Here is a 15,203-nt window from a genome sequence, read left to right as displayed (position 1 = left end):
GGGTAGAGGCCCACCCAGAGGGGAGAGGGGAGGAGGGACAGGAGGCACAGGATGCACCTCAGGAGGAGAGCGCGCAAGAGGTACTAGACCTGCTCAATGTGGACATGTCTGAAAATGGGCCACCAGGGAGACGTTCTGGGGCCAGCAGTAGGACAGGGTCTAGGAGGAGCGCGTCTCCAGAGGAGTATGAGGACAGGAGGGAGGAGAGGCGGTTGAAGTGGGAGCTTGCCAAGTTAGAACAGGAAAGGAAAAATAGAAGGTTAGCGATGGAAGAAAGGAAGCTGGCACACGAGCTTCAGCTGAAAGAGTTGGAGCTGCGCGCTCTCCAGTTGAATGCGTCCAATAAGGAAAATGGTGGCAGCGTACCAAAGACTCCCCAGGAGTCAAAATTCTATTTGCCCAAGGACGTGATTGCCAGTTACACGAGGGGGGATGACATCGCCAAGTGGCTGGAGGCATACGAGGTGGCCTTGACAGCCCATGGGGTACCTGAGAGTAGCTGGGGGGGTGGCCTGTATCGCTACATACCTCCCGATGTCAGGGACACCCTTTTGTATTTAGCGAAGGCAGATCAGGTCAGGTATGCCCCCATGAAGGAAGCCCTGCTTAAGAAATTTGGCCTCAACCCCGAGAGGTATCGGCAGAAGTTCCGTGGCAGCCATAAGCTGTCCACACAAACTTGGGTGGATTTTTTTGATTACGCCCGTAAGGCGCTAGATGGTTGGGTGCGTGGCAGCGAAGCACATGATTACGAGGGCTTGTACAACCTTTTTTACGGGAGCACATCTTGGATAAGTGCTTTCCGGAGCTGCGCCAACATCTGGTGGACCGCAAGATAACGGATCCCCGTGAGCTTGCGGAGGAGGCAGATATTTGGGTGAGCACCCGGGTGTCTCACAAGGGCCCCGGGGGAGATGGCTCGAAAGGCGGACAGGGTTTCCCCCAGAAGAGAGAGGGGGGATATAAAAAGGTGGAGTTCTCGAAAGGTCCCCAAAATAAGTCTGGGAAAGGAGTAGGAACCCCACCCCCGTCCAATTCCCCAAAACCCACTTACCCTGACAGGAGTCAGCAGCCAAGGATTGTGAGGTGCTACGAATGTGGGGAGATTGGACACTACAAGGGAGATCCCAAGTGTCGCAAGCGACCCCCAGCCCCAACGGGCGGGAAGAGCCCCGGGGTAAGTAGTGTAGCGCTTGGGGTGGAGCTGCCCTTAGATAGGGAAGGGGAGTGGACAGGCCTGGCCCTGGTTTCACTCGGGGATAGAGAGATGGATCCCGTAGTGTCCCTACACCCGAATACTGCTATATACCAGCAGAAGGTGAGAATTAACGGGGAGGAGGTGGAGGCTCTGAGGGACACAGGGGCCAGCATGACCACTGTCGTGAGGCGGCTGGTGTCCCCAGAGCAAGTAATCCCAGAGGAGTTCCATCCGGCCGTATTGGCTGACGGCAGTGTGAGTCACTATCCAGTGGCTCAAGTTCCCTTTGAGTGGGGAGGAGTCAAAGGCCTACTGAGAGTTGCGGTGAGCCCTGCCTTGCCTGTGGGGTGTTTGCTAGGGAACGATCTGGAGCACACCGAGTGGAGAGAAGCAGAATTTCGAGCTCATACAGAGATGCTGGGGTTACCAGGGTGGACTTGCGTAAGCACGCGGTCCATGGCTGCCCGGCATGGAACTCACCCTGGGTTGGAGCCTGGAATCATGGCCCAACCCAAAGCCAAACATGGAAAGAAGAAGGTGGTAGAGGACATGCCCCGTGAGATGGATGGGGAGGCCGCAGAGGTGCCTCCGGAGTCCGCGGAGGTAGATGTCGTTCCTGTGGAGGACTTGCCGACCCTTGCTGACTGGCATGTGGAAGGAGGACCTACCCGGGAGGAGTTTTGTCAGGCACAAAGGACGTGCCCCACGCTAGAAGGCATGCGGCGGCAGGCCGAAGCCCAAGTGGCCAGTCAGGAGCTGGGAGGTTATCATGTGTATTGGGAGGATGGTCTCCTATACAGTGAGCCCAGGGTGCCGGTACATGGATCTTCGAGGGCCATAGTGGTCTCCCAATGTTACCGGGCCTTCCTGCTGGAGTTAGCGTACGAGATACCCTTAGCCGGACATCTGGGTCAGGACAAAACCTTTGCACGGTTGGTCCCCCATTTTTATTGGCCCAGGATGAGGATTGCCTCAGACACATTTTGTAAGACCTGCAAGTCTTGTCAGGCAAGTGGCAAGACTGGGACTAAATTGAAGGTCCCGTTGGAACCGCTCCCGGTGGTCGGGACCCCTTCTGAGAGGGTCGGCATAGACATTGTTGGGCTGTTGGATCCTCCGACCGCAGCGGGACACCGGTTCTTTCTGGTCTTGGTGGACCACGCCATTCGGTACCCAGAGGCTATTCCTCTGAGGACCATCACTGCACCGGTGGTGGCGCGGGCACTGTTGGGGATTTTTACCCGAGTGGGATTCCCCAAGGTCGTGGTGTCAGACAGGGGCACTAATTTTATGTCGGCCTACATGCAGGCCATGTGGAAGGAGTGTGGGGTGACCTACCGGTTCTCCACTCCGTACCACCCCCAGACTAACGGACTTGTAGAGCACTTCAATAAAACCGTGAAGGGTATGATCCGGAGCCTGCCAGAGGGCTTGAGGCGTAAATGGGACGTCCTCCTTCCCTGCTTGTTGTTCTCCTACCGGGAGGTACTGCAGAAGGGAGTCGGGTTCAGCCCGTTTGAATTGCTCTATGGCCATCCCGTTAGGGGTCCCCTCAGCTTGGTTAAGGAGAGGTGGGAGAAGACTTCGCAGAAGCTTCCCCGTGACATAGTCAGCTACATGCTGGCGTTCCGCAGCCAGATGGCCAAGCTGTGGAAGGCAGCCTCAGAGAATCTAGAGGCTAGCCACGCCGTCATGAAGGAGTGGTATGACCGCAACGCTCGGACGGTAGAGTTGGACGCTGGACAGAAGGTGTGGGTCATGGAACCTGGGGAGCTTTGTGCCCTCCAGGACCGGTGGACTGGGCAGTACGAAATTGTGGAGCGACGAGGCCAGACCACCTACGTAGTTGACTTGAAGACCACCCGTCAGCCCCATCGGGTGCTCCACGTCAACCGCCTGAAGCCGCACCATGAGCGATCAGAGCTTGCTCTCCTTATGGTGATGGATGGGAGCAAAGAGGAAGAGAGTGAGGCTCTGCCTGACCTTCTGGCGGCCCAGGAGAAGGATGGCTCGGTGGAGGGCGTAATCCTCTCCCCATCCTTGACCCCAGAGCAAAAGAGGGACTGCCGCCATGTCCTGGGACAGTTCGCCTCGTTGTTCTCCCTCACGCCCGGAATCACTCATCTGTGTACCCATGATGTGGACACAGGGAACAGCCCCCCGGTGAAGAACAAGTCTTACCGGCTCTCTGACCGAGTGAAGGATAGCATCCAGCGTGAGGTAGCCAAAATGTTGGAGCTGTGGGTGATAGAACCTTCCAGCAGCCCGTGGGCTAGTCCGGTGGTGTTGGTGCCGAAAGCGGCCCCACCGGGTACCACACCGGAACTTCGGTTTTGTGTGGACTACAGAGGGTTGAACTCTGTCACGAAGACAGATGCTCACCCCATCCCACGGGCAGACGAGCTGGTGGACCGGCTGGGAGCAGCCCGGTACCTCAGCACCATCGACCTGACATCCGGATATTGGCAGATTGCCATGGCCGAAGGAGCAAGGGAGAAGACAGCGTTCTCCACCCCCGAGGGCCACTTTCAGTTTCGAGTGATGCCCTTTGGGCTCAAAAATGCTCCGGCCACGTTCCAGCGGTTAGTGAATCAGGTACTATCTGGCCTGGAGTCCTTCTCAGCGGCCTACCTGGATGACATAGCTGTCTTCAGAAGCACCTGGGAGGACCATCTGCAGCACCTCCAGCAGGTACTGCAGGCTCTGCAACGCGCTGTCCTAACCATTAAAGCCAGCAAGTGCCAGATTGGACAGGGATCTGTCGTGTACCTGGGACACCTGGTGGGCGGGGGTAAGGTGCAACCCCTCCAGGCCAAAATAGAGACCCTCATGGCCTGGGAGCCCCCCAAGACCCAAACTGCGGTCCGAGCTTTCCTCGGCCTCACTGGGTATTACCGCCGGTTTGTCAAGGGATATGGCACCATCGTAGCCCCCTTGACAGAATTGACGTCCAAGAAACAACCTCGCAAGGTCATATGGACAGCTGCTTGCCAGGAGGCATTTGAAACGCTGAAACATGCGATGTGTACCGCTCCAGTACTCGCAACCCCAGATTTCAGTAAAGAGTTCATTGTACAGACGGACGCCTCAGAGCACGGCATAGGTGCGGTGCTCTCGCAACTCAACACCGAAGGCTAAGATCAACCTGTGGCCTTCATCTCCCGAAGACTCCTCCCTCGGGAACAGCGATGGAGCACCATCGAGCGGGAAGCCTTCGCAGTGGTCTGGGCTCTGAAGAAGTTGAGGCCATACCTCTTTGGATCTCACTTCCTGATTCAGACGGACCACCGCCCCCTTCGCTGGCTCATGCAGATGAGAGGCGAAAACTCCAAGTTGCTGAGGTGGTCCATTTCCCTACAGGGGATGGACTTTCGGGTGGAACATCGGCCCGGAGTTGACCACGCCAATGCTGACGGTCTCTCCCGGTTTTTCCGCCTTAGCGATGAGGAGCTGGCTGGGACCCCACAACAATGTTGCGACACCAGCCCGCCTTTTTTGTCCTATACCTAGAGTGGGGAAGCTCCTGGAATGTGCTGGAACCTTCTAGAAGAAGGGTGGGGTTTTACTTTTGCTGTCTTAGGAGGTGGTCACCTGACCTAGGGCTACTTAACAGAGGGAGGGAACTTTTTCTAGTCAGTTGGGGTAAAGCAGACCTGGGGAACCCACGCAGGAGTTTTAGGCGGTAGGGCCTAGGCAGGGACTTATGCCTCTGAAGGTGACAGGGTTTAGGCACTGCCCTTTAAGTGAGTGAGGAATCCTGTACTACCCACTGATCTGGCCCAGCGGTAGGGAGACCCCGGGATGATCTGCCAAGCTTGACTAGGAGGGAGCTAGTCACCAACTCACCCCCCACCAAGGAACAGAACCCCTAAGGGCGCCAAAGACAACTGCGCCACCAAGACTGCTGAAATTACTGCTGAAATTCCTGCTGAAATAACTGCTGAAATAACTGCTGAAACTACTGCTGAAAATTACTGCTGAAAGTACTGCTGAAGCTACTGCTGAAACTTACAAGCGGAGAATTACTGCTGGACCGCTGGGGGATCAACCAGGTACTAGCGCTGTGACCCCTGCGCTCCCCGACCTTGCCTGGGATCCCCATGTCCGTCCTGTACCAGGCGCTGGTCGCCGAAGTCGCCCCTTAATTTCAGCCCCCTCTGCCGTGGGGATACGAGGCGCACTCACCGCTGCGGCCCGGGGCCCCGAAGTCTGCCCCCATCGTCACCGGGGCCCGCGGAGAAGCCCGGGGCCCCGCCGCTGCCATCGCCGCCGAGGTATCGTGGTCCTATAGCGGAGAAGAACGCCGGAAAGAAGCGAAGACCGCGTAGGCCTGAAGCCAGGCGCTCAGGTCACCTGACGGGGGCGGACTGCCAAACGCCGCCCCCGCCGTAGCGCCATTGGACGATCAGGCCGCGCCCCCGCAGACCGCACTGCCATTGGCGGCTGCGGGCGCGGGCCTCTACCGCCGTGAGGAGATCCCTGAAAGCATCGGCGAACACTGCGGAGCTCCCCGGCCACGTCTGGCCCGTCCGGGAGCCCCGCGCTTGGTCCCCCACTCCCCGCGCCAATCAGCTCAGCGGGAGAAGCCCGCAAGAGAGAGGCCCTCGACCCGGATATCGCCGGGAGGCCAGAGAGCACCGCGAGGTCCCCCGCTGGTGAGGCAGAAGGTATCCGACGCAGGTAATCTCCGGGGAGGAGGGCGGGAGGCCCCACGAGGCCCGGAACACGCCCCTCCCCCGGGGAGATCCCCAGAGAAGTCTCCACTGCCCCCTAAGCTTGCCCGAGACTGTTGGACCCTGGACTGCCTTCCAGGGACCGCGCTGCGTGGAACTGCCCCATCCCCTGTAAAGCGCCAAGGAATTACCACGCCACACGAACTGCCTGATTCAAAGCACCAGTCCATAGCTAGGGGCAGCGCTACGTTCTGGGTGCCTGGTACACGGGGCTATCAACTTGCTATTTGCAGTGTCATGTCCCTGCAGCCGGATTCTAAGCACTATTGAACTGCTGTGTGCAGCGAAATATTCCTAGGGCCTGGTTCCCCGTGCTAGTGAATTGCCATGTGTAGCGCTATGTGCCATGTCATGCTGTGAAGCGCTATTCAAATGTTGTGTGCAGCGCTACGCTCGTAGGCCTGCTTTAACACGCTAGAAATTGGTTATGTGCCGCGCTATGGTCCTAGGTCTGATTTAAAGCCTTAGTCCATTGCTATGTGTAGCGTTAGGTTCCTATGCCTGATCTTGAAGCGCTATTAAGGGGAGATGCGCAACGCTATGTCTAACCCCTGTGTTTGACGCTCCCCCAGGTGACGTGCTTGGGTTCCCTATCAGGTTTTACTGGCTACAGGTACTGTCAAATGAAATGTAGTGACATGCTTTTGAACCTGACGTTTTAAATGTATTCAGGCATTGCCCATTGAAACCTAATGAACTGCTTTTGAATCTATCCTGATTGAGATAAACTGATTGATTTTCATTGAACATACTGTGTGGTGTCAGTCATTGCGTGCGCTTCCTGCTTCAGGGGTTGTGTGTGCTGTATGGTTGCTTCACACGTAAGCCTTCTGGTGCCCAACCGCTCAAATCACGTTACCCCCATAGGGCCCGGTGACCCCGGGTCCTACACAAACATTTCCTCACAAGCCTTTAATAGAATGATAGAGAGAAGGGAGAGGATGTGGCGAAGCGGATCAGAGCTGCTGACTCGGGAGCCGGGGATCCATGTTCGAGCCTCGCTATTAGCTCAACATCCTGTGTATCTGGACAAATCATTTAATCTCGCCATGCTCGCGCTGTATTCTATTAATTTAAATTAGACCAAAAAATTATTCTATTCATGTAAATTAGAAACAAAAAGCAGCGACCTCGTGGGGGGGAGCGGGCCAGCAATGTTGTGGGAGGGGGCAGAGGGTGGGGAGAGAAGACACAGGGAATTGAAGCGTAATGTAAATTAAACAAAAGACAACAAGCAGCGTGCAATGACTGCTCGTTCCCGCGGCAGTACTCCATGGGAGTTAACTTATGAGAAAAGGTGGGACATACAGCAACCGTTAGCCATTTGCAGGCTACGATTTTTGAGTGGTACAGACAAATGCCAATCCTAAGCAGTGGGAGGAGTCAGGCCCCACAAAGGACATACAACAGATCACCTGACAGCACAAGCGCTGTCCAGGCTCAACCTAAAAGAGTAGGGAACATCCGTTTTCTTCATGTTTTGTAATATTGTAAGGTCCAAAGTTCATTATGCAAGCTACAGAAACGGTGCAAAATGCTCCTTAATTATCTGCCAATCCAACCAAACTTAATAAAATATGACATTATAGCAGGCCTAGTGACTATACCCATTTTCAGAGAGCTGAACCTATGGTTAATAAAAGCGTCTTAGAGTTATTCGTGTAGCTATACACTGTTAAGTCTGGCTCGATAGCTTGCTATTCGCCAGAGCTCATGTTAGCACAATGCATAACATTGAATACACAGAAAAGGGTTTTAGGTCAGATCCTTTCAGCCGTTAGCTTGTTTGGGTGATCCCCTTTTGTGCTTTGGTTCTGTTGGGTGTCAGTCATATTTTGGCATCTGGCTAACAGAATTTTGCAGGGTGTTTAATTTTTATTGGTTACATTAGCTGATTTCTAGTACAGAAAGTAATCCTGGGACAGCTAGACAAAGAGAAAGCCCTTATTGAGCAGCTGCGCAGCAATCTCATTGGATTAGAAATGGACTTTACTCATCCAAGAAGGCTGCTCAGATGAGGAGATAACTGCTGCCTATCCGGGCTGGCTTTAATGTGCTAATGCATGCCTACACAGGCATGGGTACATACTACATGCATGCATTAGCACATTCTGTTAGCTTTGCACTTCTGTTTGCTCGTCAAGCTTGTCAGGCTGCATGATCTGATGTAAAAACACCACAACCTCTAAGAATCAGTTCTATAATGTGGAATGATGCACCACCTGGGAAAACAATCCGAGGAGACACTGAGATTCTGTTATCCATGGCATAACTGCGGAAGCACGACACCCCTAACAACCGTCAGTTTCAATGAGTGTGGCGCCCTGTATAACCATGACCCCCTGCCTGGTGAGCTGCAAGTGAGTTTGTTCCAGCCCTGCTGAGAGCTGCAAGAGCCCACACCCATCGTACCTCTTCTGCAGTGCAGGCAAAGCAGCGGGCCTGTAAGTGGGAGCGCAGGCAGGACAACAGGCAAGAGCCCACCCCCTCTTACTTCTTCTGCGGACCAGGCAAAGCAGCGGGCCAGTAAGTGGGAGCGCAGGCAGGACAACAGGCAAGAGCCCACCCCCTCTTACCTCTTCTGCAGTGCAGGCAAAGCAGCGGGCCAGTAAGTGGGAGCGCAGGCAGGACAACAGGCAAGAGCCCACCCCCTCTTACCTCTTCTGCAGTGCAGGCAAAGCAGCGGGCCAGTAAGTGGGAGCGCAGGCAGGACAACAGGCAAGAGCCCACCCCCTCTTACCTCTTCTGCAGAGCAGGCAAAGCAGCGGGCCTGTAAGTGGGAGCGCAGGCAGGACAGCAGGCAAGAGCCCACCCCCTCTTACCTCTTCTGCAGAGCAGGCAAAGCAGCGGGCCTGTAAGTGGGAGCGCAGGCAGGACAGCAGGCAAGAGCCCACCCCCTCTTACCTCTTCTGCGGTGCAGGCAAAGCAGCGGGCCAGTAAGTGGGAGCGCAGGCAGGACAACAGGCAAGAGCCCACCCCCTCTTACCTCTTCTGCGGACCAGGCAAAGCAGCGGGCCAGTAAGTGGGAGCGCAGGCAGGACAACAGGCAAGAGCCCACCCCCTCTTACCTCTTCTGCGGAGCAGGCAAAGCAGCGGGCCAGTAAGTGGGAGCGCAGGCAGGACAACAGGCAAAAGCCCACCCCCTCTTACCTCTTCTGCAGTGCAGGCAAAGCAGCGGGCCAGTAAGTGGGAGCGCAGGCAGGACAACAGGCAAGAGCCCACCCCCTCTTACCTCTTCTGCGGAGCAGGCAAACAGCGGGCCAGTAAGTGGGAGCGCAGGCAGGACAACAGGCAAGAGCCCACACCCTCTTACCTCTTCTGCGGAGCAGGCAAAGCAGCGGGCCAGTAAGTGGGAGCGCAGGCAGGACAACAGGCAAGAGCCCACCCCCTCTTACCTCTTCTGCGGAGCAGGCAAACAGCGGGCCAGTAAGTGGGAGCGCAGGCAGGACATCAGGCAAGAGCCCACCCCCTCTTACCTCTTCTGCGGTGCAGGCAAAGCAGCGGGCCAGTAAGTGGGAGCGCAGGCAGGACAACAGGCAAGAGCCCACCCCCTCTTACCTCTTCTGCGGAGCAGGCAAAGCAGCGGGCCAGTAAGTGGGAGCGCAGGCAGGACAACAGGCAAGAGCCCACCCCCTCTTACCTCTTCTGCAGAGCAGGCAAAGCAGCGGGCCAGTAAGTGGGAGCGCAGGCAGGACAGCAGGCAAGAGCCCACCCCCTCTTACCTCTTCTGCGGAGCAGGCAAACAGCGGGCCAGTAAGTGGGAGCGCAGGCAGGACAACAGGCAAGAGCCCACCCCCTCTTACCTCTTCTGCAGAGCAGGCAAAGCAGCGGGCCTGTAAGTGGGAGCGCAGGCAGGACAGCAGGCAAGAGCCCACCCCCTCTTACCTCTTCTGCGGAGCAGGCAAACAGCGGGCCAGTAAGTGGGAGCGCAGGCAGGACAACAGGCAAGAGCCCACCCCCTCTTACCTCTTCTGCGGAGCAGGCAAACAGCGGGCCAGTAAGTGGGAGCGCAGGCAGGACAACAGGCAAGAGCCCACCCCTTCTTACCTCTTCTGCAGTGCAGGCAAAGCAGCGGGCCTGTAAGTGGGAGCGCAGGCAGGACAACAGGCAAGAGCCCACCCCCTCTTACCTCTTCTGCAGAGCAGGCAAAGCAGCGGGCCAGTAAGTGGGAGCGCAGGCAGGACATCAGGCAAGAGCCCACCCCCTCTTACCTCTTCTGCAGAGCAGGCAAAGCAGCGGGCCTGTAAGTGGGAGCGCAGGCAGGACATCAGGCAAGAGCCCACCCCCTCTTACCTCTTCTGCGGTGCAGGCAAAGCAGCGGGCCAGTAAGTGGGAGCGCAGGCAGGACAACAGGCAAGAGCCCACCCCCTCTTACCTCTTCTGCAGAGCAGGCAAAGCAGCGGGCCAGTAAGTGGGAGCGCAGGCAGGACAACAGGCAAGAGCCCACCCCCTCTTACCTCTTCTGCAGAGCAGGCAAAGCAGCGGGCCAGTAAGTGGGAGCGCAGGCAGGACAACAGGCAAGAGCCCACCCCCTCTTACCTCTTCTGCAGAGCAGGCAAAGCAGCGGGCCTGTAAGTGGGAGCGCAGGCAGGACATCAGGCAAGAGCCCACCCCCTCTTACCTCTTCTGCGGTGCAGGCAAAGCAGCGGGCCAGTAAGTGGGAGCGCAGGCAGGACAACAGGCAAGAGCCCACCCCCTCTTACCTCTTCTGCAGAGCAGGCAAAGCAGCGGGCCAGTAAGTGGGAGCGCAGGCAGGACAACAGGCAAGAGCCCACCCCCTCTTACCTCTTCTGCAGAGCAGGCAAAGCAGCGGGCCTGTAAGTGGGAGCGCAGGCAGGACAACAGGCAAGAGCCCACCCCCTCTTACCTCTTCTGCGGAGCAGGCAAAGCAGCGGGCCAGTAAGTGGGAGCGCAGGCAGGACAACAGGCAAGAGCCCACCCCCTCTTACCTCTTCTGCAGAGCAGGCAAAGCAGCGGGCCAGTAAGTGGGAGCGCAGGCAGGACAACAGGCAAGAGCCCACCCCCTCTTACCTCTTCTGCGGAGCAGGCAAAGCAGCGGGCCAGTAAGTGGGAGCGCAGGCAGGACAACAGGCAAGAGCCCACCCCCTCTTACCTCTTCTGCGGAGCAGGCAAACAGCGGGCCAGTAAGTGGGAGCGCAGGGAGGACAGCAGGCAAGAGCCCACCCCCTCTTACCTCTTCTGCGGTGCAGGCAAAGCAGCGGGCCAGTAAGTGGGAGCGCAGGCAGGACAACAGGCAAGAGCCCACCCCCTCTTACCTCTTCTGCAGAGCAGGCAAAGCAGCGGGCCAGTAAGTGGGAGCGCAGGCAGGACAACAGGCAAGAGCCCACCCCCTCTTACCTCTTCTGCAGAGCAGGCAAAGCAGCGGGCCTGTAAGTGGGAGCGCAGGCAGGACAACAGGCAAGAGCCCACCCCCTCTTACCTCTTCTGCGGAGCAGGCAAAGCAGCGGGCCAGTAAGTGGGAGCGCAGGCAGGACAACAGGCAAGAGCCCACCCCCTCTTACCTCTTCTGCAGAGCAGGCAAAGCAGCGGGCCAGTAAGTGGGAGCGCAGGCAGGACAACAGGCAAGAGCCCACCCCCTCTTACCTCTTCTGCGGAGCAGGCAAAGCAGCGGGCCAGTAAGTGGGAGCGCAGGCAGGACAACAGGCAAGAGCCCACCCCCTCTTACCTCTTCTGCGGAGCAGGCAAACAGCGGGCCAGTAAGTGGGAGCGCAGGGAGGACAGCAGGCAAGAGCCCACCCCCTCTTACCTCTTCTGCAGAGCAGGCAAAGCAGCGGGCCAGTAAGTGGGAGCGCAGGCAGGACAGCAGGCAAGAGCCCACCCCCTCTTACCTCTTCTGTGTTGCAGGCATAGCAGTGGGCCAGTAGGTGGCAGTGTAGGGAGGACAGCAGGTGGTACAGATGTGTTGGGGGGCCCCACGCTGACCCTGAAGGGTGCGACTGCTGGCTGTCACCGTTCTTTTCCATAGCAACAAAGACACGGTCCTTATCACAGGATATAAAAAAGGAAGAAAACCAGTAACTCTATTAGTGGAAAAAGTAAAAGGCAAGTTCAATATCTTCCAACAGGTTTGTGATGGTTAGCCGTATAAACATATGAAAATGTTAACCTAATGCTTCTGACAGACAAGGAAATGAGCTTATCTTATGCAGTGTACCGTGGAACCCGCTCCAGGACAGCGGACTTGTGGATCAATGTTCGGCTCAGGGTGACATACAGATTACGTTTTTTGGAATCACAGTGCGGAAGCCGGAGGACTAATTCGCTGTGTATACACAAACTCTTGGAGCGTATGTGTCCCTGCGTGTATGGAAAGATGGTCATTGGGCCATTTATGCGGTCAGTTGTTTATTACTATTGAGTAGGCAGTGTTGCTCTCGATGAGCATTCTCATTTGGAATTTTGAGTAAAGATCAGTATGGCGGAATCATTTATTGGGAATGCGACAGTGGATGCCAAGAGGAAACAGGAGCTGACGTGCTATTCAGCACGAGCAGTATTGAGTCAATCAGTGGACAAGGAGAAAATATTGCTATCTACATAAAACAGAAATATTACAAATTGGAATAATTGATACAACAAGAAGTCAAGAAAACTGCCCCGGAAAAGGATATTGAATGCGGCAGAGCCCCTAGGGGCTTAAGAATTATGATAGTCCCTACATATGAGTAACCAAATACTGAAATGCTAAAAAAAATGAGCAACTAATATGGAGAACTGCTCAGTAGTAATGCTATGAATTCTAATTAGATATGTGTGGCACGATCGAAACCGTTTTTTGCAGGAAATAGACACTTTTTCACACGAGATATTGCGCACAGAAAGTAGGAATCATTTTGAAAAAGCGATGACAGGAATCAATGAAAAAATAAGTAAATTGGAAGAAGAAACTAAGGAAAAATTGCAACAGAAGTTTATGAGGGATCAAAAAGATTATGAGTCAGGAAGAATTCTCACATTCAGTTTAAAATATGATACGTATAGAGGAGCAATAGAGGATCCAAAAAGCACAGTGATACATGATGCCCCTAGTACAAGTGCGAGTGAACTTAGTGAGAGCGATATATCTGAGCATGGAAGGCCATGTACACCAAGACCAAATATAGGTAAACCAACACATTTCCGTCAGGAATCAAGATCAATCAGCAAGGAGAAAAATTAGCAAAATTGGCAAAATTACAGAGGCAAAGGCAGAGGCAAGTGAAGAGGCAAAGGTTGAGGACGCGGAGAAATAAACAAACAAGAAGGAGCCAGTGCCAAAACACAGCAAACACCCCCCCAGGGGAAAGGAGACAAGGGGCAAGAAATCAGGACAATAAAGTAACAACATAAGAATGTCATAAATCTCTCCAATCATATCCTCAATGAGGATGAAATACGTGTATTAAAATTGGGTCTGTCATTTTGCCCCTCGAAACCTTTTGCTTATTCGCTAGGATTGACTGGTTTAAATTCACCAGAAAATTAAAACTTCGTTAATGGCATGCTCAAAAACAAAGAGCCTTTTTAACTGGGGGTCTTAAGACTAGATCTAAGAGCACTAGTAATTGAACCATTGAAGACATCGATGTATTACATACGCTTAATGAATTAGACCCAGGTCAAGGCCTTGTGGGTGATAAATATATTGATTTAATCAACTGAGACATTGAATTGGATCACAGTTGTCTGAGTAGCTTTCAAATCAAGTCAACCTTTGTACCCACAGTACCCTTTGACTCTACTGATGCATTTGAAGGAGTAGTCACTAATAATCTCAAAAAATTGGCAAAGAAAAATAAAATTTCAAGATAAAGATGGAAAAAAACAACTTGAATATGAAACAAAGAGCTGCCATTATAAGTTTACGCACAGATAACAACATTGTGATTAGACCATCAGATAAAGGGGGCAATGTGATAATTTTGTCTAAGGAAATGTACCTAAATGAGGAGTATAGGCAATTGAATGATTCTGATTGTCGTGAAATAATATTAAAAACATTGTTTACTAATGCTGATGAAATATGTTTTGAAAAACCTTTGGAGTGGAAGGAACAGGGACCACTAGAATGGGCTGAATACAAATTTTTATTCTTCAGGCATCTGAAGATTCCAGTTTTGCATTTATTGCCTAAAATTCATAAAGACGATGTCAATCTCCCCGGAAGGCCAATTGTGTCTTCTGTAGGATCACTATTGGAAAAGACATCGAAATACGCAGATTTCTTTTTAAGGCCATTTGTAAACACATAACCATCACATATTCAGGACACTAAGGATTTTGTAAATCATATAGAGGAGATACCATGGGAATCAGATTTCTTACTTATTACTTTGGATGTAGGCAGTCTCAACACCTGCATCAGTCATGAAGCGGGTGTGGAAGCCTGAAGACATTTCTTGAAGGCAAGATCGCTCTCATATTTGATCCCTACAGAAATAATCATTGAAAGGAATGAGATTTGTCTGGAGCAAAACTTCTTTATGTTTGACAACAAATCCTTTGGAAAAAAGCCAGGAACGGCCATGGGAACTTGCTTTGCTGCAAGTTTGGCTAATTTATTTCTGGGATGGTGAGAGGAGCACATAATTGGTCAATGGAAGCACTTAACACCAAGGTTATACTTTGTCTTCGTTTCATTGATGATATTTTCATTATTTGGAAGGGCGAACAAGCTGAAGCACGAAGGTTTGTGTCAGAACTTAATCACAATGAACTGAATCTGAAATTCACTTGTGACATCAGTGAGACCTCTGTAACCTTTTTAGATGTCACTGTTGTAATTGAAGACAATGCTATGAAGACCTTTTTGTATAGGAAAAGTACAGCTGGGAATGTAATACTTCATGCTAACAGCAATTATCCAAAAACACTTATTCTAAGCATTCCATATGGGGAATTACTTAGGGCAAGAAGGAATTTTAGCAGGGATTAAGGTTTTGCAAATGAGAGTACAAAATGGTTGGAAAGATTCAAGGAGAGAGGCTAACAGGAAAAATCTTTACGAATGTCCCTAGCCAAGGCAAAGGCGATTCCAAGTCAACAGTTGCTCTCTCCACAGATTCCGGATGAACAATTGGAGCAAACTGAACTGATTCGATTCATTACTACATTTAGCAATGGGGCAAATTAAGTCAGGAAAATATTGGGAAAGTACTGGCCAGTGAGCTCAAATGAGGAAAGTCTTTGGGATGTTTTGACCACATATCCCCAGATTAGATATCGACGGGATACTAATTTGAGAGACAGACTGTCCAACAATGTTGTGGAAG

The 15,203-nt window shown here is 53.2% G+C and overlaps 1 protein-coding gene across 7 annotated transcripts in view; it reads right to left on the bottom strand.

Annotated features, from left to right (window-relative positions):
* The window catches only part of LOC146863653 (putative E3 ubiquitin-protein ligase HERC1), a 1,482,062-nt gene that overhangs the window by 1,175,304 nt on the left and 291,555 nt on the right, over window positions 1-15,203 (bottom strand). For all 7 annotated transcript variants that reach the window (XM_085627737.1, XM_085627739.1, XM_085627735.1 and 4 more), the window contains exon 15: window positions 11,781-11,933. In XM_085627737.1, the coding sequence (XP_085483863.1) occupies window positions 11,781-11,933 (153 nt within the window). The remainder of the gene's footprint in view (window positions 1-11,780; window positions 11,934-15,203) is intronic.

This window comes from Triturus cristatus, chromosome 2_1, assembly GCF_964204655.1.
Source record: "Triturus cristatus chromosome 2_1, aTriCri1.1, whole genome shotgun sequence".
Lineage (NCBI taxonomy): Eukaryota > Metazoa > Chordata > Amphibia > Caudata > Salamandridae > Triturus > Triturus cristatus.
Note: the sequence above shows the minus strand (reverse complement) of the source record. Positions and strands in the feature narration are given on the sequence as shown.